At 34.0% G+C, this 25,278-nt stretch overlaps 1 protein-coding gene across 1 annotated transcript in view; it reads left to right on the top strand.

Moving 5' to 3' along the window:
- The first annotated feature begins 6,304 nt into the window (after positions 1-6,304).
- LOC129227684 (achaete-scute homolog 1-like) overlaps positions 6,305-25,278 on the top strand; it is a 42,162-nt gene continuing 23,188 nt past the window's right edge. The window contains exons 1-2 of the mRNA XM_054862280.1: positions 6,305-6,472; positions 16,045-16,261. Coding sequence (XP_054718255.1) covers positions 16,047-16,261 — 215 coding nt within the window. The 5' untranslated portion in view covers positions 6,305-6,472; positions 16,045-16,046. The remainder of the gene's footprint in view (positions 6,473-16,044; positions 16,262-25,278) is intronic.

The raw sequence follows: 25,278 nt of genomic DNA, 5'->3' as shown, positions 1-25,278 counted from the left end.
GAATTTTTTTCGTTAATTCTCTGCTGCGATGGCGAACAAATTAACCTCTTGAGTTTTCGCTTCACTGACAAATGTGTCCTTTTATTTAAATTAGATTTCGGTTTATATCGTTTGACATGGACCCGCTATCATAGCTTTTTTTTTTTTTTCTGACGTCCTTTTTGAAATATATCATCACAGAGATCTTTTTCAGAATGATCGTCAGAAATCAATAGGATCTAAAAGTTGACATAAACGTTAAAATTGTCACAAACAATTCTTTGAGTTTAGGAGAGGAGTCAGAAAGTCAGATGCATCAAAAAGGTTAGTTTCCAAGGTTTGTCGTTCTCTAAAAGCCTGAGTTCTGTACATGCTGCTTGGTAGGTTAGCAGGACCTGTCCATTAACTGTCAAAAGACTTTGGAAATAAGTTGAACCACGAAGATGTTCTAAAGGAACTTGGCTAGTAGAATTAATATTGTACATTAGGGTGGTTCGAAAAAATCGATTTTTTTTTATTTCGGAATCGCGTTACCTCTCCAAAGTTGTAGTTTAGTATCCTCAATTGGGGAATAATAATAATAATAATAATAATAAAAACTAAGTTGACATCTTCAGTTCGCGCAGACGCTGAAAGTTTGAAAAAAAAAAAAAAAAATCTAAAAATAGAATTTTTCAAAAGATAATAAAATTATTTTTTCCCCTAATGCAACAGCCATAACTTGTCAGTGTATAGAGTGGTTTGAACCTAAAAATATTTTATAGCTTTTACATGAGATCTTTAGTTCACGCATACGCCTTAGATTGGGCAGGAGATTTTAGCCCAATTTAGGCATAAAACGTACAGTTTTCTAAACTCTTACTTAACACTCATCGACAAATAGACTCTAGACTGTGCAATGAAAATTTAAATACAACATGCAATTATGAAGAAAATCCACATATAAGTAATAGCCGATGATCGAGTAACCCGCGTGTTTCAACAATGAAACTCGCGCCACGGCATGATAATTCGAGAATGTGTGTTGGTAATGTTTAACATGCAGGGAAAACTTACTACAAAATGCAGGGAAAGGCTTTATTGTGACAAGGCTGAACTCGATCCGGTCTCTTAACTGTTTTACTGGTAAGACTGTGTCATTAAGGAGAATGAAGGAACGAAAAAGTGGTCAGCAATGAACGCTACTACTGGAGTTTAGGGTTTATCCACCGGAGTTAGGGTTACAATTTCAATTATCTAGCTATCACCAAACATGCAATGACTTCTTTCAAATGGAGAAGCATCTATCACCCGTCATAATTTGACTGCTGGTTTTCTAGTAATTATGAGAAACAACAGTAACTTTTTTTTTGCATGGCTGAAAGCAAAAAGCACTGCTTCGACGTGATTAAAAATCGAATTCCATCCTTACTCATAAAACTAAACTAGCAATAAATATGAAGAACAGAAAAAATCATAAAGACACGAAAGCACGGCATACAAATTTGAAGAATATCCAAAACACGTAATTCTTTTTCAATTGTTTAAAAGATTTATATGTTTTTTTTTTTTTTTTTTTGAGCAATCACGATTGCTTATTGTTCTCACTTGACTGTTTTGATGTGCAATCATTTTATTTTCCCGCCAGCACTCTGCAGCATCATCGTCGACCGGCCGCCTCACGATGCTGCTCATATAGCGAAAACCGTCTCCAGGTTGCTTCCATATCCTACACACACACGCATACATGCACGCTAGGGTGTCCCGTCCATATATGAGAAAAAAAAATTTTTGAGCTACACTATCACAAGAGGTGTCAAAATTTGCGAAATTTTTCACAGATCACGAAAAAGGTAAAAAAAATGGAATTGCGTGTCATCTTGAGGGCTCTACCGCTCTTTGAAGTTTTGCATATTTTACATTTTTGACAGACCTAAACGATATGATTTTAAAAATACAAAAATAAAGTTTAGAAAGCATTTTATTTAAGAAACTAATGAAACAAGAAAACAAAATAAACAAACTACAGTTTATAAATAATGACAAAAGTTTAGAATTTAAACTTATTTTTGTGTCCAAAATTTGGCATTTCTGCGCGAGATTGCAACCTGGTTCTAACGAAGCCATCTCTAGAAGTAGCGTTAGTAACACTTTGTGAAGCCTGTGTTATTAGTTTAACACATCTTTCCACAGATTGTGAGTGGCAAGGAAAGTCAACGATTTCCAAGCTATTATCTTTTGCCATAATTTGAAGGTTCTCGTTAGAAACATGTTAAAGAACCGGTGGTGCTGTAACCTGACACTCTTGCCAGACAATTATTTCCGTATAATCTTTAGCAGAGAAGTTAATTTTTGGTGTTTTAAATATTCTGCGTTTAGTGCTACTTTCAGCCTCTCTAGCTTTTTTTTATTCTTCGTAATGCTAACTCCTGAATATGCTCCCTATCATCAAACAACATACTGACCAGCAGGTTTTCTGGGTGCGCAAAAAAAGCATTTCTTTCGAAAACAGAATACACAGCAGATTTCAAGTTTTCGGGTAAAAATCGAGAGTACACAATCATTTGAAAAAGATGTTTGGCTGCTTCCTTAAAAGATGACTTTTGCTTGATTAAGAACCAAACTGGAGTGTACACTTTAACCACGTAGTTAACAAGTAATCGCAAATTTTCTGTTGGATTAAGAGTACTTACATAAAGTCTGAGTATACGATTAGCAGAAGTAAGCCATCTCGAGTGCGCCATTTTTCCAGGTTGGCGATTTGCCAGCTCAGGACTACAGAAACCAGTTGATACAGCTTGACAAATCTCATAAAGATATTTTTGATTCGTGCTTAGTTCATCAACCACATTTTTCGGCATATTAGGCAAATTACCATCCACCGGGCAAAAAGACAATGTCATTTTATTTCCACAACCAGCTAACTGTTTTCCAATAGGTCCGGAATATTCTTTAGGACCCAAAGTGCAACCATCTAAGGTCAAGAATAAATGACGAAGGGGTAATTCGTTGGCATGAAGCATACACACACACCATTGCAATGGTCTTTCCAAATACTCCTCTAAATATTGAATCACGCCACCCTTCCAACCGGTGTTTATTGCAGTTCCGTCGCATCCCACGCAAATCACGTCTTTTAAATTCAAGCATTGACCTTCTAATAGAGCTGTAATCGAAGTTAGAATTGCATTAGAAGCAGTGCGTGTCCTAAATAAATTGACCCGGGTTCTGCTAAAATTGAGATGTGCTCTTCTAAAATTTCTTTGCGATGGTAACGAGCTCCTATTTTCTCATTTATCAGAGTCTTGTCTTTACGTCCATAAAAGTAAATGCTTTTTATAACAATACTTCCAATATCTTTGGAAGCTTCTTTCCGAGCTTTAGCTACAGCTCTGTGGATTTTGTTTTTATCAACAACTAGAGTTAAATCTTCTTATGAAACCAAGCCGACATCAGCTAAAACTGCAGAAGCAACAGCAGCAGCAGCAGATCGCGTCGACAAACCGTATCTATCACAGACCTTAGCAACTGTTGGCAAGATCAGTGTATTCCTATTTGTCATTGAAGTTGATGGTGTCCCTGTAGAGGCCGAATTCGTCTCTGTTATGGGATACGTTTCTGGAGAAAATTCACGCATCGAATCGTCATCAAAATTTGCTGAGACAGAATCGTTATTTTCAGTAGAAGACTTTTTTGCTGCCCTTTCAAGTTTTCTCTGCTGTTGTTTCATTAATCTAGCTGTTTCTTTCTTATCGACACCTCTTATCACCATTTTCCTGTCATTTCTTTGATCCATCAAGAAACTTCTCTCATTGATGGGAACTTTTTTAGGTTTTAAACACGAACACGACTCAAATACAGGGCACTTACAAGCCGCAACGTCGAAGAGCTTCTCAGATGACTCTAAAAAGCACTTCAGTTTATTTTCAAAACTATCACTTCGTTTGTTTCTGGGGTATCGTTTCAAATTGACGTACTTTTCGAAATAGAATTTTAATAATTGAATTACTCGTTCCTTAGTTACGATTGGAATTGAAGCTTTTGTCCAAATACTGTTGATTTTTTTCAGAAACAATTGTATATATATATCTGAACTGGAAGGGTCCTTTCCATTATGCATACATTTCTGTTCGCTCCTGACAAATAAAATAAATTTTATGACGTCTTTTACAGTAGGTAGCTGCCGATCATCAAGTTCCTTGTAGGGTCCCAGTATAGCACAAGTAGTCTCACTAGGTCTCGAACTCATTAATTAAAACTAACAGAATCGGCATATAACACTAACAATTGCAACTGTACTTTCATAGCATTAAAATTACTTTGGCTACGAAGAAAACACCCGTGAGTCAAACCAAGAAAGCCCTCGAAACAAGTAAAAGGAATTAGCAAGTTGAAACCAAACAAAGTCGAAGTCGTCAGTAACATATTGTTGCATGCAAATCGAGACGTGGCACCAAGCTTCGTGGACGATTCTACTGCGGAAATGGGGGTTATTCCCATATAGGCATTTACAGTAGTAATCACCATATGTTTTTTTTTTTTTTCTGTTCGTGTTGATATTACGAATCACGATCTTTTTATTTCAGCTGTCGAGCTTTTATTTCACAGTAAATTTATAACTTTATTCACAGTACTTCTTTTTCAGTTGCCATAAAAATGACAATTTTTCAAAACTTTGACGATCGGTAGAGCCCTGAAGATATAGTTTTATTCTATTTTTTAAATTATTTTTGTAATTTACGATCGATTTCGCAAATTTTGAGAGGTCTTGCATTAAGAAAAACGGAAAAAAATTTTTTCGGGACACCCTAATGCACGCACGTACAAACAAACACATTATACACACATACATACACCTACACACACATACATACGCCTACACACACATACACACACACGCATACATACAGACACCTACACATACACACACACAACTACCCACACACTCATGCCTGCATACAGACACAAACACATATGCCTACACACACATACACTCCCCCACACACACACGAACACTCATACACACAACTACCCACACTCATACCTGCACACAGACATAAACACACATGCCTACACACACATACACATACCCCCTACACACAAATACACATACCCCCCCCCCACACAAACATAAACACACACGCCTACCTACACACACACTCGTGATGGCGAAAAACATAATTTGAATTCAAAAGGTCAAAATTCAAATTAATTTTTTATTGAGCAATCACGATTGCTTATTGTTCTCATTTGGCCATTTTTGGTGTCCGTGCCTTTTTCAACTTGGACCAGAAGCCTATGCAGCACCACCGCCCACCGTCCTCTGCTGGCGACGCGGCGCGGCTGCTCCGGTTTTGAGCTACCCGCTTCTCCTGGTAGGAGGCGTCCATGTCCTACACACACGCACGTTCACACACATACACACACACGACTTCACACACATACCCTCACACACGCCTACGTGCATACACACAGGTCTACGCACACACACAACTATGCACACGTAACCGCGAAGGAGGAGAGGCAGGCTTGGGGGGGACAGGAGCCGTTTCTAGAAACAATAACTCCAATGGGTAGGGTCCTGTCTCATTTCTTGATTGCGAAAAACATAATTTGAATTCAAAATTTCAGAATTCAAATTAATTTTCTTTTTTTTTTCTTTTTTTCTTTTTTGAAGAAAGAGAAGCGTCTAAAACCTTCTCTACATATATGTCTATAAAGTACAAACTGCTATAATAAAATTTAGCTACCCGTAATCCCCCTGTACTTGCGTTAGTTATTTTGGGAAACTTCAATTATTGTAGCTTCTTGGTGCGATTTAAAATGTAACCAAATTTGCAGCAATCGTTGTGGAATACCTTGGATAATATGCACTCTCTCCCTACTTTGAAAAACAATCTGTCACTGATTTTCGTCAAAGTTATATGCGTCATGCCAACGCTGGAATACTTTTGGTGACCATAAAATGACGCTAAAAATTTTCTTCCGAAATGTATTCAAAATAGGTAGCAAAGTTTGGTGATTGTTTGAAATTGTGCAAAAAAAAATTAATTAATGGAAGTTTATGGCCGCCGCGACTTAAATGAAAAGCAGCTCAATCTACTTTCGCGGCCTCCCCGGCAAGCACGCACCCATCCCCAATCCCCGATATCGTAGGAGGCGTGATTTAATTGCCCCGCCCACTGCACTTCACGTGACGCAAAAAGCACCTGAACCTACAATTTCGTCCAGTTCGAATTTAAATGTCCGCATCTTTTTCCTTTTTGTTCGTTTTCGAACTCGCATCTCTGTTACACTTGTTTGCACAGAAGACAGGTGACACAGGATGTATGAGTACAATTGGGGTATACCGTAATCCATCGCGTTCGAATCATGTTCCTCAACTTGCTGTCTTTCGAATGTTCGAATGTGATCGAAAGGGTTCCACAGAGCTGCTGTGATTCACAAGGCTGGTCCCAGTCCTTCAGCTTGCAGACAATCTTCGGTTTTGAAGAAGGATAGACTAGACCTAAAGGTAATTTCAATGCTTTTTTTAAGGGGTAGATTTTTTTTCCAGGAAACATATAAAGTTATTTTCATTTATAACGAAATACAGTCGGACCTCCATATGTCGAAGTAGCAAATTGCTGGAAAAAAATTCGATATATAGAAATTTCGATGTATGGAAACGATCTTATTTTATCATAAAAGTATCATAAAACATTAAAATAAAAGCTAATTTTCGTGTATGAAACCCAATTTATAATTTATACGAGTATCGGATTAAATGAAAATTGATGATTAAAATATTAACAGAAATTACATTTCTACGCCAACCATGCATCTTCATATTCTTCGGCAATTCAACTTGATCGCAACATTGGGAAATTTTCGTTTTAACTATACGTGATCGAGAGAAAAGTAAAAAATCAATCTACTTAACTTGAATGATTTTTACTGAAGTTTAGAAGACTAGAAATGATAATCAACAAACAAAAGGGATAATTTGAAACTGATTTTACAGTGTTACTGGTTACAGGTAAGATTTGAAATAAACATGAAGGAATTTAAGAACTTCAGAACGGAACAACGACTTAACTACACACCCTTCAACCTCAGATTTCTTATGAGTTCCGTAGCAACCTTTAGTGAACGTAATTTTCTCCTCTAACCTTCATTTTTCATAAGACAAACAGTCTAAAGTGGAAAAAAAATGTACGAATGTCTCGAAAAAAATTTCGACATATAGAGATTTTTTCGATATATAGAAACAATTTTTCTATATAATGAACGTAGAAATTTGCTGGGATTTCGATACATAGAAAGTTTCGATATGTGGAAGTTCGATATATAGAGATTCGACTGTACTACTACACCTATCGACGGCGTTTGTTTTTCTTTTCCTTCATAAAACGCTAAACTCGCTTAATACGAAATGTCAAAAATCCACGAATTAGTTTGTGTTAGCCGTTATGTATAACAGCCGTGAATGAGTGATACTGAAAAAACGAAGAAATGTTTAAAAATAGTACTATTACTACACACACTGCAGTGGTGCCGCTAGGGGGGTTGAGGGTGAAAACACCCCTCAGAGCCATTGGTTTTAACAAAAATGAAAATTCTAATACAGTAGTTTATGCACATGAAAGTGCTGTTTTGATCGAAAAAAAAAAGAAAAAATTAGTTTGAATTTTGGCCTCTTGAATTCAAATTATGTTTTTCGCAATCACGAGTGTGTGTGCGTGAATGTAGGCATGTGTGTTTATGTGTGTGTGGGGGATATGTGAATGTGTGTGTAGGCATGTGTGTTTGCGTCTGTGTGCAAGTATGAGTGTGTGGATAGTTGTGTGTATGAGTGTTTGTTTGTGGTGGGGACTGTGTATGTGTGTGTAGGCATATGTGTTTGTGTCTGTGTGTAGGCATGAGTGTGATGAGGGTGTGGGTAGTTGTGTGTAGGCATGAGTGATGAGTGTGTGGGTAATTGTGTGTAGGTGTGTGTGTATGTGTAGGTGTCTGTATGCATGTGTAGGTGTCTGTATGTATGCGTGTGTGTGTATGTATGTGTTTGATGTGTGTATGTATTTGTGCGTGTGTATGTGTTTGTGTGTGTAGGTGTATGTATTTGTGTGTGTGAAGTTGTGTATGTATGCGCGTGTGTGTAGCATATGGATGCAACTTGGAGACGGTTTTCGCTATAGGAGCAGCATCGTGAGGAACCCGTCGACGGTGATGCTGCAGAGGGTGCTGGCGGGAAAATAAAATCATAGCACATCAAAACAGTCAAGTGAGAACAATAAGCAATAGTGATTGCTCAAAAAAAAAAAAAAAAAAAAAAAAAAAAACTTCAGAAGGTATTTTTGATCAAAAAAAAAAAAAAAAAAACTCTCCAAAAGGTATTTCTGGCTGCGCTAGTGAACACTGTAATTTAACTATTACTATATTTAGAAAAAAAAATCACTTATTTCTTATTAAATGAATGTTTTTGAAAGCAGTGGGAAAGGAAAGATGATAATCGACAATCACACACGGAATAGGTTGTAATCCACAATGGAAGATGAACAGTTTTATCCCCGAGTAAACTTAATTTTCCATGCAAAATATTTAACGTTTTTTTTCTCGATACACAATGGAACCTCTACTACCAGACAAAACGATGAATAATTTCTGAAAAAGAAAATGACAGTATTCAACCACGAACATTTTGAGTAAAGAGGTCAGAAATATTTGTTCGTCTTAGCCGAGACTTTCAGTTCGATGTACGTATTATGCGTGAAATTTTTAATGTAATTACTTAGCAGACAAAACTTAATGATCAAAATGTTCGTTTTACCCGTGATTTCGTATTAAACGTGATCATGTTAAGAGAGTTCAACAAATTTCTTTCATCATGCATTATATCTTTTTTCTCCTCACTTTCTTTGTTTATATTTCTTTTATTTTTCATTTATTTATTTTATTTTATTTTATTAATTTTATTTATTTATTTATTTATTTATTTTCAGCAATCACGATTGCTTATTGCTTTTATTTGACTGTTTTGAGGTCCTATCATTTTATTTTCCCCCCGCCAGACTATGCAGCATCACCGTCGACCGGCTCCTATCGATGCTGCTCCTCTAGCGAAAACCGTCTCCAGGTTTCGTCAGTATCCTACACTTACACGCATACGTACACGCACCTATACAGACACACACACACACACATATATATATATATATATATATATATATATATATATATATATATATATATATATATATATATATATATATATACCTACACACACAAACACATACATACACCTACACACATACACAAACACACCTACAAACTCACATACACACATATGCCTACACACACATACACATACCCCCCCCCCCCACACCTACACACAACTATCCACACACTCATGCCTGCACAAAGACACAAACACACATGCCTACACACGCACACACATACCCCCTACACATAAACACACATCCCCCCACACATAATTTGAATTCAAGATGACAAAATTCAAATTAATAATTTTTTTTTTTTTTTTTTTTTTTTGTCATATAGTAAAAAATTATGCAGTGGCCACCACTTATATGAATCACGTTTGTTCTAAAAAGTTTTGATTCCATAAAGCGGCAAATTCAATAAAGCTGGATTTTGTTGTTTTTGACAATTAGAATTATTAAAGCAGCTGATTCAATTAACCACTGATTCAATTAACCGGGATCCACTGTAATACGTCTACAGGGGGTGAACTCATAAATTTTCCAGCAGCATAACGCCAACTGAATCGTGATTTGTTACCAATTTTATTAGAAAGAGGTAAAAGATTTATTTATTTTTCCCGAAAAACTGTACCGTAACAGCGTTCCCGCATTAATTCACCCCTTATCTACTGGGGTGGGCCGAAAAACACTTATTTTTTTATTTTTTGTTCCAATGATGGGTAGTGCGGAAAAGTTGCCAATGAGGAAGCAAAGAACACAATTTTTTTTTTTTTTACAATTTCTTGATTTGCCGCAATTGGGTTGAAGTTTCGACTAAATGCTGTTTTTTGATATTTTTTTTGCAAAATTAGTAAAAATAGTAGTTTTCTATCTTAGATGATGGGTGTATCGGAAAAAATTCCATTGGTGGCACTAGATTCCCATAAAAATTTTGAAACATGAGGTATAATTCTTTCCTTTGCCGCAAATGCGTCAAAGTTTTGGCAATTTTCTGTTTTTTTTTTTTTTTTAAATATTTAACAATAAATTTTGTCAAACGGTAAAATTTTTGTTTTCGCCATAACTATCCGAAGTAAATACAGTGGCTCCCAAAGTGTTCGTATACACCTACGACTTTCAATGAAATAGGCCCCTATCCATTGGTTAAAATTAATGTTTCGGAATAGGTATTTAAGTATAAGATTTATGATCTATTTTTAAGAAAACTACATGAAAAATTTAAGTAACATAATGAAACTTATTATTTTTTTAATGAAAAACCAAAAAGTGTCGGAAATTTTATGTCACAAAAGTCTTCGTACACTTTAAAAAAATTCTATATATTATTGAATAATCTAACTTTTTAAGTTATTTTTTGTAGAACATCATTCAACATCCACAACAGTGTTTGAACGTCTAAGAATAGATTTCAATGTTTTTTTTTTTTTGTGCAATTTCTGAGCAATTATTCAGCACACTTCGAGTCTTACTGTTTCTAACTCTCTTTTCGTTTCAAAGCCATATTTTCATAATTTGCCTCCAGATATCTCTAAATATGTTACATTAAGTTCAAATTTAGCGATTGAGGTACTAGACGCAAACGTTTCAAACCAAACGTTGAAAACCGTGTGCTTCGTATCGTTTTCTTGATTTAAAAAAAAAAAAAAAAAAAAAGTTGTTTCCGATAACCAAATTTTTGGTTAATAGTTTAAAATTAACTTTTGAAATATTTAAATTATCAGCATGATTAATTTTTTCATCAATAAATTCCGAACTAACAAGTCCTGGTGCTGATATGCTTAATCGCACAAGAGCACCTTCACCGTTTTGATTAACTAATTCAACTGAGTTCTTAACATTAAATTCCTCATTTTTTCTTCTCTTTACAATTATACAACATTGGAACCAAAAATTTTGATTTTTTTTTTCCATCTGTAAATAAGACGTTATTCCAAAACGTTCCGAGCTTATTTATCATTGATTTTGGAATGCGTAACTTTTCTGTTTTTCGCACGAACGAAAAATTTTTTGCATTAAGAGCTCCCATTTAAACTAGTTCCTCGGAGAACTCAGCGAACAATTTCAGGTAAGTTAAAACACAAAACTTTGCATTAAACTCTGCAGAAACATTTACAACACTCAAATGTGTATTTTTCATAACTTTTTTAACTGTAAATCTCAGATCACGTTTTGTTAACTTTTCCGGTTGACCTTTTCTTACCTTGTTTTCGATCCGATGATTTTCTTAAAAGCATTTTATCACGCAGTTTACTATCGAATGGTACAGATTAACTAATTTAGTAATATTTAGAACCGATTTACTGCTACAATTATGAAAAAAACTTAAAAATTTCGAATGGTGTTTGTTGTTTTTTTACGAATACCAACCATTTAAAAATAATAAGCAGAATATTAAGGAATAAATAAACAAAAAATTAAAACCAAATGACTTTACATTGTGAACACAATGCAAAAATTATAAAAAACGAGCTGATGTGTGCATCATGACTTCCTTTTACACCAATTAAATGTTATTTCCCCAATATTGGCAATTTTAATGTGATTCAATAGTTAGCTCTCTAAATATCACCAACAGTGGCCAAATTAAAACCAAATTTTAAAAAAAATCGTCAAATTTGTCGCCAAGTTGGCGACAAAACTTGGCAACCCAAAAGACTGGCGATATATTGCCAAGTGTACGCTAAATTATAACACCACTTGAGTTTGCATCGAAATGAACAATGATTTCCTCCCAAAAAGGTGTAAAAGACCCCCTTAGGAACACCCGAATGCAACCAAAAGAGGAGGTGCACAACTAGACCCCACTAGAAGTCTAAGTACTAAATTTCAACTTTCTAGGACATACCGTTCTTGAGTTATGCGACGCACATCCGCACGTACATACGTACATACGGACGTCACGAGAAAACTCGTTGTAATTAACTCGGGGATTGTCAAAATGGATATTTCGGGGGTCTATACGTTCTTAGGCACTTATCCACGTGTGGTCGAGTCGAAAAAAAACTCAGTATTCCTTCGTGGGTGAGTAAAATTAAAACTAAGGTCGATTTTTGAGCGAAATTTTTTTCGCGAATACAATACTTCCTTCTTTGTAAAAGGAAGTAAAAAACGACATTTCTAGCAAAGGAAGTAATTATACCACACCTCAATTTTTTTATGGGAACTTAGTGTCACTAATGGCACCTTTTCCGTGCTACCCTTCATCAGAAAAAAGAAAAATACAATTTTTACTAATTTTTCCAAAAAACATTAAAAAACAGCATTTGGTTAAAACTTCAACTCAATTGCGGCACATCAAGATATTGTTCAAAAAAAAAAATTAGATTTTTTATGTGCACTTTGCACCACCTATGGCCTTTTTCCGCACTAGGGGAAGCTGCTGTACCTACGGACGGTTGTACCTACGGATATTGATCGGGAAATTCCGGATATGGGTCATTCTGACGAAAATGGTACATTTCATGTCCGGCACTTTTGAATTTTTAACAGAAAATTTGATAGTTAATATAAATTAATCATATTTTTTTCTTTATTCTTCATGCAATTCATGAGGTATTTTTTGTTTTTAATATTTTGATTTAGGATTTTTTTTTTTTTTAAATTATGTTAGCCAAAGAGGCAACATCTTGATGTCCCAGCTTCAAAACAGTGACAGTTAGAAAGTGATTTTAGTAATTGCTTAGGTGCAATAACAAAAAAAATTTCCATTTATATTGCAACACCTTTATTGTAACAATTTAAACAATAAATTTTTTGTAGAAAAATATTTTTTTAATGAAAATGCAGGGAATTTATAATTGTCCCTACAGTTTACAAATTTTGAAATGTCCACTCTGTTACAGTCATTAAAGAATAAAAAAATATTTTTACAAAAAAACTAGCAATATTTTTGAGATGACCAAATGGTAAAACCTCCATGTTTAGCTAACCCTAGTGGATTCAACAGTCAACACAAGCAAGGTAAGATTCATTCTTTGTCTCTGATAGTAAATTTGAGTAACAAAATGTCCACTACGTTACATTAATTTTACTAATTAAAATTTAAAAAAGAAATCTAAATTACATATAAAGTAGTGATTTTAGAGTTACTCTTTGCTTTTGTATTACTATTTTAACTGTTACTTTATGTTTAGGTTTAGAAAAAAAAATTTTAACTACTTATTTGTCCACTATGTTACTTGACAACTCTGTTACACTTCTTGTGTAACGGAGTGGACAATATTTATGGAAATAGTAAATAAGTCTCATATGCAATTGATGTTTTTCAAAAAGTTTAGTTTAACAAATTTATAGAAAAATTGCATTAAATACAAAATTTTAAAAAATGAAACATTGTGTATCGATTTTCTCTGCTTAAAAACATAGAGATTACTTCTATCTTCAGTAATAGTGTGCACTCTGTTACAGGTATGTCCACTCTGTTACAGGAATAGTTTAACTGATTTGATTGTAATTTTTTTTAATATTTAATTTAAAGGTTAATTTGCATAGAACTACACAATTACTAACTAGAATAATCCAACTTCAATCTTTTTTCAAGTTTGTTTCATGTAATAATCTAACTTTTGCAAATGATTTTTTAAATTTTTGTATTTTTGAGTAAGATAATTAGCAATAAAACTTAATTGTGCCTTTCAACATGACATTTTAATCATTTGTATGAAAGATATGTTCCATTTGTTTATATTAAACAAAAAAAATTCAAAAAATAATTGAAAATTTTGAATTTGTTGTTGTTTTTAAATGTGTAACAGAGTGGACAAAATCTTTCATTTCTGATAAAAGAACTGAGAAAATTAGATATTAATACCAAGTTGAGCTAATTAATTTTTATAGTTCAGATAAATAAAATCATTTTGCCATTATTTGACATTAATTTTTGTAGGATTACATGACTTTGAAAAAAAAAGTTTTGAAAACTGAAATGTACCATTTTCACCGGAATGACCCATATTGTCGAGAGAGATCGGATGGTGGGTTCAACAAGTGGGTCTCTACCCTCTCCAATGTATCAGGAGGTTTCAATGCTATCAAACGAACAAGTTAGATTTTATCACACTTTTTCGGTTTTAGTAGGACCTAAGAAAAAAAAAAAAAGCATGTACAATTTCTTTCCCTTTTTTTTTTTTTTTTGTACGCCGCGTGGAATGTATTATTCATTATTGTTGTAGGTATCATGTTGTCCTATGTTTTCATAGTGTTTCTGGTTTTTAATGTCTTGAAACTGTGGTACTGATGATGTGACTGGCGTGCAAAACTAAAATGGCAATTTTTAGTGTCCTTGGGCCACATTTGAATCTTCTTACAATGTGAACTACCTGAAAATGGTGCCTTTTCATCCATGTCTGAAATTTACTTTCAACAATGATGATGAATTTGAAATTCCCAGACATAATGACAAATGACATTATTCCCAGCAGAATGAGAATGGGTGGTAGCAGAAATGGGTGGCTCTACTAGAGGTTCATTTTAGGCTTTTCTCTTAACAGAGTTTAAATTTCTTGAAGTCGATTTCTGTAGTGAGATTTTTTATCCCAACCAAGGGTAGAAGTTTAGAAGTCAGTCAGTCCCATGGGGGGGTGCTTCTATCTGCCAGGACGAGCTGATGTGTGCATCACATAACTTCCTTTTACTCCAATTTTAATGTCATTTTCCCATTATTGGCAATTTTAATGTAATTCAATAGTTTACTCTCTAAATATCACCACCAGTGGTCAAATTAAAACCAGATTTTAAAAAAAAAATCGCCAAATTTAATTTCAACTTTCAATTTTTTTTTTTTTTTTTTCAAATTTCAACTTTCTAGGACATACCGTTCTTGAGTTATGCGACATACATACGCACATACATACAATGGTACATATGGACGTCACGAGAAAAGTCGTTTAATTAACTCCGGGAATGTCAAAACGGATATTTCGAATGTTTGTACGTTCTTAGGCTCTTATCCGCGTGTGATCGGGTTGAAAAAAAAACTCACCATTCATTCGGGGGTGGGCAAAATGGAAATTAAGGCCGAATTTTGAGTGAAATTTTTTTCGCGAATACAATACTTCCTTTTTTGTAAAAGGAAGTAAAAAAAGAACATTAGTGAGATTTCACTACTCTAGTTGGCGCTTTATCTTGACAAATAAAGCTAATCTGAACTTTTTATGGTGATTTTCATGTTTAGCGAATCAAAATACTTCGGAAATAGCTATTTTTAAACCGGATGCATTTTTGGTGTTGAGTTGTGTAACCCTAATCTTAATTGATTATTTAACTCCTTCAGACCTGGTGTCCGGTATACCGGACATACACTTTAAACAGCTGCTAATCATTTAACAATTGATTTAATTAGTTGATTTTTTTCGTAGTTGACTCTTTACATTCTACTTGTTATAATCTGTGAAATAATTTTTCGTTTTGGGATTGACAACCTGACATATAAGGATTGAGAGATAGAGAGTGGCTCATTTTTCCAACTATAGATTTTCATCTGAAAAGCGAGGTTTTTTTTCCAGATTTTTTTGAAAATATATAATTTTTAATTAATCGTTTCAAACGCTTATATTATGTTTTATAATTGTTTGTAGAACATTTTATAATGAAGTTTGTTCGGTATTTTATCGTTTTTGTATATGAAATATTGATTCTAAAAATATAAGTCCGGAATATTAGACGTGCCATAACTCTTTTAATTTTTCTCCTACAAACTCAAAATTTTGTCTATAAGATACCCTTTACCATAGTACACTGTGTACCAAATATCAACATTTTTGGTCCAATATTTCATAATTCTGACTGAAGGGGTGAAATATTTAATTTCAAACCGCTGGAACTTTCGAATGTTTTACGTCGGATTATTTCCGCATAATACTTTCAATGATATCTGTTTTCTTAGGGATGTCCGGAAAGCTTCCAGAGTACACGATGCTCACTCCCCTGCCTCTGACTCCTGACGTCATGCCACACGATATGGAACACCTCGTGAGTCTGGGCTTGGCGATGCCTTGCGAATTGGTGCCACATTACTACTCCCTAAACGTGGTGCCACCCACACTTGGGCCACCCCTTTTGCTGGAAGGACCTCTCTCAGACCCACCTGCTGCACCGCCAAGGTAACATCCAACTTTTAAAAGAGAACATATGCAGGGCCAGACTAACTAAAAGTGAGGTTCGCAATAATTTGGAGGGCCCCTGAAGGCTATTATTTTACAAATGTGTGTATTTTTTGTATAGTTGTAATGCTATGCATAATTCTTTAAGTAATTTGGGGCCCCTTAGGAAGAGGGGGCCCCAGGTCCAGGCCAAGTAGGCCTGTGCGGTAATCAGGCCCTGAACATAAGAAGCACCAATGCTGTTTATTTTTACACTAGAGGCCCGTCCCGGCCTTTTTCGGGTTAAAAAAACTATCTATCTTTAAAAAATATTATGCTATAACTTTTTAATTTGAAGTTTAATAGTAAGCAATGTGTTTTGTTTCGTTTTTATGAGATTTGAAACAAATTGATTTGCCTCATTTCCTGATGAAGAGAGACCAACATATAATTCCCACTGAACAATATAATCTTCCCGTATGCACTACATATCGTAAAGTTGTACGTTTAAACTTCAGATTTGATGATGGTGATGGCATTAGAAATTTTCATTCGAAATTGTAATCATTTAAATTGGAAAAGAAATATGCAGAGACCACGGGGATGCAAGAAATATGAGCCAACTGATCTAGTGCTGATGCTGTAAAAACAATACTCTAAATCATATTGTTCCTTAGTGATTTTAATTGGGTCCAATTCCATTGCCAGATACTCTAAGTCACATTATTCCTTAGTGCTTTTAATTGGGTTCAATTCCATTGCATAGATTAGACGTATTAAAGTTGCGCAATAAAATTATTGGGATATCGCCTTTAATTTTAAAAGCATGAAGAGAAATCCGGAGGAGTGAAGGGAATTAAAGAATTTATGTGGATGAGATGCACGGCGTTGTTAGCAAAAACAATTGCCCTCTCGCACATCCACGTGTAATTTTTTGACAAAGTCTTAGTTTCAGGATAAACATTGAGGATCAAATCATTTAGAGAGAATTTCCTAATTCATATATTTTGATAAGATATCTTTTTCCAGGTATTTCCCCGTTATTTGCTTGCACCAAAATAATCTAGTAACGCTTACCACCATCTCTTTAACAATTTTTTATATTAGTTCTTAAGATACAGATATTGTAAAGGGCTCCTAAAAGGAGACGACTTTAATCAGGATTGAAGTACATTTGAACTCGCTTAATGGAATAGCCATTTTGCCACGAAAAAATATTCTTGCAAGCGGGATATTCCATTAACCGGGATTAAAATCGCACATTACATTGATTTGGTACATTGAAAATGTATTATATTAAGCGGGATATTCTTTTAACCGATATTCTAATAAGCGGGCTCGACTGTATATCTGCACGCGTTAGGGCACGTCAAGAAGAGTTTGATGAAAGTCACCGTCAAATACGAAGGCGACACCTCTCAAAGTTTTATCTGAACCTTTTTATCTTTTTAGGGTTCTATCTACGCCTTCTATAGAAAAACGGTGACTCTTCGAAAATTTGTCTTACATTATGAGACACCCCCTTGAAGAAGTTCTCCCAATGGGGTGGTTTCCTTCTGTCAAAAGTACTACTTATAGTCATTGAAATGGATAGAATGAGCAAAAAAAAAAAAAATTACATGGACCCAGAAAATACTTTCATTTTCCAATCAGTTTTTTTTTTTAATTAATTTTTTAAAATGTCTGATTTTTGAAACAAGGCGTGGTCTTTATGACGTCATAAATGATGCAATTAGGCGCATCTTTCTACTACGTTTCCAGGTTATGATAATCAAGCAGCGAATTCTTCTTCTTCTTCTTCTACTTCTGGAGTTCCCGGAAGAAAATATTGTTGAGGACTGCGTACAGAGCGCTTTGCCTCCCTTTCGTATCTTATTTTGAATTAAAAACAGTTGTGTTAAGGCAGATCTTTTTATAGCCGTCTTAAATATATTAAAAATTGCTTAGAATTATATATATTTATATATATATTTATTTATTTGTTTATTTATTTTTGATGGGTGAAGCAACTGCATTAATGTGAGTATAATATGCAAATAACTGAAGTAATCTGACAGTATAAAAGTAGAGCAAAGAGAGGACGGGATCAGAAGAGGGCGAGGATAGCCCTTCCGTATCTTGGATCCTTAAACAAATCCAGACTAAAAATGTCATTTGAACATAAGTTATTAGCCTTTATAGTTTTTATAATAAAGTTCCTTTGTTCAATGTTTTTACTACTATTCCATATTACGTGCTGGGTAATTTCAAATTTTTGGCAGGTCTCGCAGATGGGGGTATTTGATTTTCTTAGTTTAAACAGTTTTTCTTTAGTTAAGAAGGAATCGGTTAGGATTCTATTCAATTTTGTTTCTTCGCTTCTGTTCTTAATCCACTTATACTTTTCATTGATTGAGTTTACAATGTTTTTGTATTTGGAGAAATATTTTGATCTCTCCCATATGATTTGCAACTCTTTATTCCTCTCTTTTTTTATATAATTTCGCGTGTCATTCCATGTACAGATAGGAGACATAGGTGTTTGGGAGCATGACTCTGCTTCTTTGGCTAGTTTGTCCGCTTCTTCGTTGTCTGGAATTCCCTTATGCCCAGGGACCCATACTATTTTGGTTTTATTCTTTTTTGAGAGTTCCGATAAGTGGTGTCTTGTGTTGCATACCAGTAGGTCTTCGTTTTCGTTTTCTTCTTTTAGTGCTGTAATGGCACTTAGGGAATCGGATAAAATAATATTTGGGGAGTCATTTTTAATAAGAAATTTTGCAGCGTATCAGATAGCCCCTAGTTCCGCCGTGTAAACTGAACAGATGGGTGGGATTTTTATTTTCCTTTTTAATCCTTCCTTTTTGTTATAGATAGAAAATGCTGTATTATTTGATTTTGAACCATCAGTGGCCCAGATGTTATAATTGTGGTGTTGTGTTTTGAATTCTTCAAAGGTCTGCCTGATGATGTAGTCTGGGTTTGGTTTTTGAAATTCTTTGTTCTTCAGGATATACTCGATGTTGCTGATGTCTGTTTCCGATTTTATGTATTCTTTACATATGCAATTTTCGTTCGCCCTGGTTTCTCTTTCTATTTTTTCAAGGTTAGTGACTATTTCAAACAAGTGTGGTTGGTTTTTTTGGAAATTTTTGATTGAAGTGATATAATTTTTATTCTTTTTAAATTTTTGTTTGCTGATGTATTTTATGTAATTCCATTTGATCCGGGTTTCTATGTTTTCTGTATCTGTAATGATCCTGATTAATTTATTTGGAGCGAAGGTATTAACCCCTAGTGCTTTCCGTAAAGCTTTATTTTCTGTTGTCTCAATTTGTTTTTGATTCGCTTTTGTATCTTTGACTCTGATTGTAATTCCGTAATTGGCTTTAGCTATAATTGTTTGCTTTGTGACGTTGAGAATATTAGCGTAACTAGCGCCAGATTGAATGCTCCCAAGCCAATTTATTACATGCAGCATTTTCTTCATTTTTCCATTTAGGTAATTTGTATGAACATTCCACTTTAGGTTGTTTTGAAAATATGCTCCTAGGATTTTGTGATTTGTTGTCCATTTGATGCTTGTTCCCTGTAAGTTAAATTTTGTGGAGTTTTTCTCGTTTTTAGGGGAGAAGTCAATTAAGACGGTTTTTTCTGTTGAGATAGTTATTTTGCTTTCCTTTCTCCATTGTTCCAGGGATAATAAGTTTTGATTTAGCTTTTCCTCTGCTTCCTTTTTGTTCTTCCCGGATACAAGGATTGTCATGTCATCTGCGTAGCAAAATATTCTTCCTTTCTTTATATAATTTCCGATGTCGGAAATAAAACAGTTAAATAGAAATGCTGATAAAATTGACCCTTGGGCCATTCCTGGGTTAATTATGGCTTTTTCTGAATTCCTGTTGTTCCAGCTTATTATTATCTTTCTATTGTGGAGAAAATTTTGAATCCATTTTATAATTTTGTAGTCTATTTTGAATTGTATGAGTTTTTGTATCAGCTTTGGTATCCAAACGTTGTCATAAGCTCCTTTAATGTCTATGGCGATGGCGTACACAAATCTTTTTTTTCCCCCTTAAGTAATGAATTAAGTTGTAAAGGTCATAAAGATAATCTTAAGCAGCGAATTAAAATTGAGCTCTACGCTTGCTATCAACCATATCGTTGCCAATACACGTGAGTAAAAATGCGAATTAAATATTTTGTTCTGTGAATAGCAACATTGAATGGCATTTCATCATTTGTGATGTCACACGACAGAAGTATAAACAATGAAAGCGCACCGATTTAAGTAATTTTTAAGAACTTTAAACTTAAATAAATTATTTAAAAATTGGTCAGATCCTATGTTTTTAAACATGCTCTTTCAGAAAAAAATACTTCAAAAATTTTGGAAACGACCCCATTGCCAGTTTTCTCTTGTGGAACATACGGAGTCTTTCTCTTGATGACAGATTCAAAGTAGTTTATAAATGTGAAATAGTCAGTTTTTGAACTACTAAGTAATGGCCCGGCAGTTTCGTATAAAACCATCGCAAATGCCCAGTCTGCCTGTTGATCAATTTTTGACTACAGTTGAATTTATTAAGTTTTCCAGTTCCATCGGGTATGCTAAAAAACATTTATTTGCGTTCCCGGTTTCCATGGACTCTAATCTTGTTTTTATAGAATTGTTTTCGTTGATTCTCTGCGTCATTGGCAAACTCAAGTACCGTATTGAGTTTCCACTTCATTGACAAAGTTTGCAGTTTTTTTTTTTTTTTTTGTTTTTTGTTTTTTTTAAATAGATTTTGGTTTATATCTTTTGACATTGAACGACAGTCTAAGTATTTCTACTGACGCTCTCATTGCAATATGTCGTCACAGAGATCTTTTTTAAATGTTTGCCATAAAGCAATAGGATCTAAAAACAATTCTCTCAAGTTCAAGGTCGGGGTTAGAAAATTACATGTATCAAATAAAGTTAGTTTTTAAGGTTTGTTTCCTCAATAAGACGGAGCTCTATACATGCTAACTGATAGGCTGGTAGGACCTATAACTCTCAAAAGACTTAGGAAATATGTTGGACTACGAAAATGTCCTAAATGAATTCTTGAGTGACAAAATTCCGATTGGCTAGTAGAATGAATATTGTATTCTATTAACAGGTGAATATTTTTCGATCCCTTGATGAGTTTAAACCTATTTTACTTATTTTCTTCGGAAACTTTGCTTTTTTAAATGCCTCAACTTTTTTTTTTTAGCAATTTCTTTCTGATATTTTCTGATAATAGATTTGTGAGCTACGTTACTTATTACATCGTTTTAATTGCTTAAATACGGTCATCATAAAAAATGTTTCTCCAAATAATTTTTATTTATTTTTTCCTCTTTTTAAATTTCTTTCCTATCGAATGTTCTTTGTTCGTCATTGATTTAAGTCTTAATTTGGAATATTCGGTATTTATGTGCAATTACTCTTTGAGTTTAGGTTTTTCGAAATTTAATGTACTTAAGTTAATTCCTTAGTACATGTGTTTTATTTCGATTTTAGTATGAATAAAAAACCTAAAAGTATAGCCCTAAATGCGTGCAAAACTACAACTTTTAGAAACACGGATTAATACCTCTATCTACACTACTTGGATCCAAAAAAAAAAAAAAAAAAAAATTGCCCCAAGTGAATCTCAGTTATAATTCGTTTAAGTAAATTGTGAAGCATAAACATTTCGTGACTCTGATGTCCAAGGTAAATAGAATGCCATATATCTTGTCCTCTGCAGTCATGTAAAGATTTCTCTTTCTCTCACGTGTTTCCATCCCACAGATTCAGCTCGAAGAGAGCCTCCAGACGTTCTGTTCCTCCAAATGCAGTACAATCGGTGTTTGTTTTTACGTTTATAAGAATAAAACAGTTCGAAACAAGAACTGGTAGCGAAGATAAACTATTGGTTTAAAGAAATCCTATAAATACATATATGCATAATTTATAGCCTATGTCACTCAGTAAGAACGCACCTTTCATTCAGTGAAAGAATTTTTCAAATAGTTGCGATGGTTCCGGGCATTACCTCGAACATAAAAACATACAAAAATCCGATCTCTCTCTTCATAATATTAGTATAGATTAAGTGTTAACAAATAAATTCTCAAGTCCCCCCCCCCCCCCCCCATCAACGATGTTTTTTAATCAACAGCTTGTTGAGACTTAATGTGCAAGTGTTCAATGGACCTTATTCACGGTTTGGCAACGGTCCCATCAGCTGTCCGTCTGCGGGTATTTTGACCAATTACGTAGTGTCAGTAGTGCTAAAAAAACTCGTTTTATTTAAGGATTACTGGACTTCATGCGCATAATGAACATGTTAAGGGCTTAAAAAGACTTACGAATGCATGGAAAATGCCGAGAAACAGGGAAAATAAAAAGAGAATTCGAGTTTTCACCATGTTTCTGATAAGAAACCAAAGAGGCTTAAACCCAGGGCCTGATTAACGCATGGTCCGGCGGGTCCGCGGACCTGGGCACCACAAATTTAGGGGCACCAAAATAGCCTAGCTTAAATTCACTTACTTAATTCCCTTTTTTTTTAAAGCTCATTTTACTTTTTCCTGACCTAGAATCTTTTCTAATTAAGATAAAGAGTTGTGTTAAGTTTCATCTGACAGCACTTTTAATGACCTTTTCAATGATATACAACATGGATAGGTTTGAAAAAAATTTATTTTAATTAAATTTGAATTAAAATTTAAAATTTAAATTTCTCAAAATGCGCGTCCTCAATTTTTCTAAATTTTTTTTTTAAAAAATGCTTATACACTACTCAAATGGCTGTAGAAGTTTCAAGATGGGCTTACAATGGGTTCATGTTGAAAAAAATATTTGAATAAACCGCTGCTGGATCTACATCACAATTACACCGTATAATATAGCATGGTTTTAGAACCAGAAAATATTTATTAAAGGGATGAAACTAATTCGGTTTTACTTGCTAGTTAAATGTCAAGTAGCTGATTCTAAGAGTTTTTTCAGTCCATTTAATTGTATTTTTTATTTATTTACTTGTCAGGTTCTTCATTTTGTTACTCAATGTAAATTACACCAAGAAACAGCAAAAACCACATCCATTTTCATATAAGTTGGTTAATCTTCCTATTTCAGGAATATCACCCCACCCCAACCTTCCCTAAATGGCAGGACTGCCTGTTGAAACATACTTGAACTGGTAAATGTGGGTAAAAGTTTGTCAGTCGCATAACCTCAAATTTTAAATCTATCATTACTTCATTTTTTAAAATAAATTAATGTAAGAAATTTAGACAATAAATATTTTGTTCTAAGTAATTTTTATGCTTTTAAATTTTTTTAAATATAAATAAACCTTATGAAATGTAATGAAATTAATTTTGAGGCATGCTTGCTTATTATTTAAAAATATATATATACAACTGATTAAAACCAAGTTATCAATTATTTGAATGGTTAACTTGCTAGATTTAAAAAAAAGGGGGGGGGGAGTGTGTGTGCTATTTGGTAGTCATTAAGATGACCTCACATAGTTGAGAAAGAAAGATGAAAAAAGTAATAAATTTAGTTACCAGATCTCCATAAGGTTTCATTAGGCATAACCAAGCAAGAAGGAATAGAACTTTGTTTATATTAAGCTACATCTGGCATATGTAGGTCTCATTATAATGTGCATGTCTGGATAGATTTTGTATATCACCACAGTTCCTTGTTTTAAGCTCAGTGTCAATTCTGATCAGCCCCAAATCAGATGTGTGTTTTATTGGAGTGTGTTAAAGAGATAGGGAATATATTGAGTTTTTGTTGACTGCAGTATTATAGTGAATACAAGGAAATTTTAGTTTAAAATTCTTATTATTTTTAAATTCTTATTATTTTGTACATACCAAATTTAATATATTTAGTAACCACAAAAGTTGTTTAAGTATTAAGCTTTTGTAAATATAGGGTAAAATGTAAATATTATGTAAAATTTAAGATATGGCTGATCAAAGATACTTGACTGCACAGTGTTTTAATCCATTTAAAAAGGATAATCACTGCGTTAGAGACAAAAAGAAATTACGTGAAGTTGCAGGCTGGATGACAGAATACTTGAGTGGAGTTCCAGAAAATGCTAAAATTTGCCATACTTGCAGAAAAGAATTGTCTCTTCTAAGGAAAAATGAAGACTCAGACCCGCATATTGAAGACAGTGGATGTTCTGAAAGTTGTGATCCAAATTTTGCCCCTAAGTCAGAAATTGTTGAAACCTTAAATGTGTCTTTACAAGAATTGGGAGAGTCTCCGATTGATAAAAGGAAATCAGAAAACAATGGTTATTCAGCAAATAAGATGAAAAAGATTAGTACTGCATTAAAATGCAAACTGTTTACTAATGTTGAAACATCTTCTGAGAGTGAGCCTGAAACAGCTGAAGAAACACTTTTAAATAATTTGAAAACTAAATTCACAAATTCTTCTTCTAATGTTAACAAATTGATGATACTTACCTGCCTGCCTGAGTCATGGAGTATACGAAAAATTATGCAGGAATTCAATGCTCCTAATTACATGGTAAGAAAATCAAAAAAATTCTTACAAGATAAAGGTATTCTGGCCAGCCCGAATCAAAAACCAGGGAAAAGACTTCCTCCTGAAATTGCAGATAATATAAGAGCTTTCTATGAAAGTGATGAAATTAGTAGAATATTACCAGGAATGAAAGATTGTATATCTATTCGCACCGAAAATGGGGATAAAGTAAAAATATCCAAACGGTTGATTCTCTGTAATTTGATGGAGGCGTATAGATCTTATGAAGATAAATATCCCAACTTTAAGATAAGTTTCTCCAAATTTGCTGAACTAAGGCCGAAAAATTGTGTACTTGCTGGCCAGAGTGGAACTCACACGGTTTGTGTATGCACTACCCATCAAAACGTAAAGCTGATGATTGAGAATGCAAAACTTGATTTGTTAACTGATGGTAAGCTGAAGACTTATAAACATTGCATAGCTAAAATTATAAGTAATCCTGCATCGATAGAATGTTATTTGGGAAAATGCTCTTTTT

This window comes from Uloborus diversus, chromosome 1, assembly GCF_026930045.1.
Source record: "Uloborus diversus isolate 005 chromosome 1, Udiv.v.3.1, whole genome shotgun sequence".
NCBI lineage: Eukaryota > Metazoa > Arthropoda > Arachnida > Araneae > Uloboridae > Uloborus > Uloborus diversus.
The sequence above is the reverse complement of the archived record's forward strand: the minus strand, read 5'-3'. Positions and strand labels throughout refer to the sequence as shown.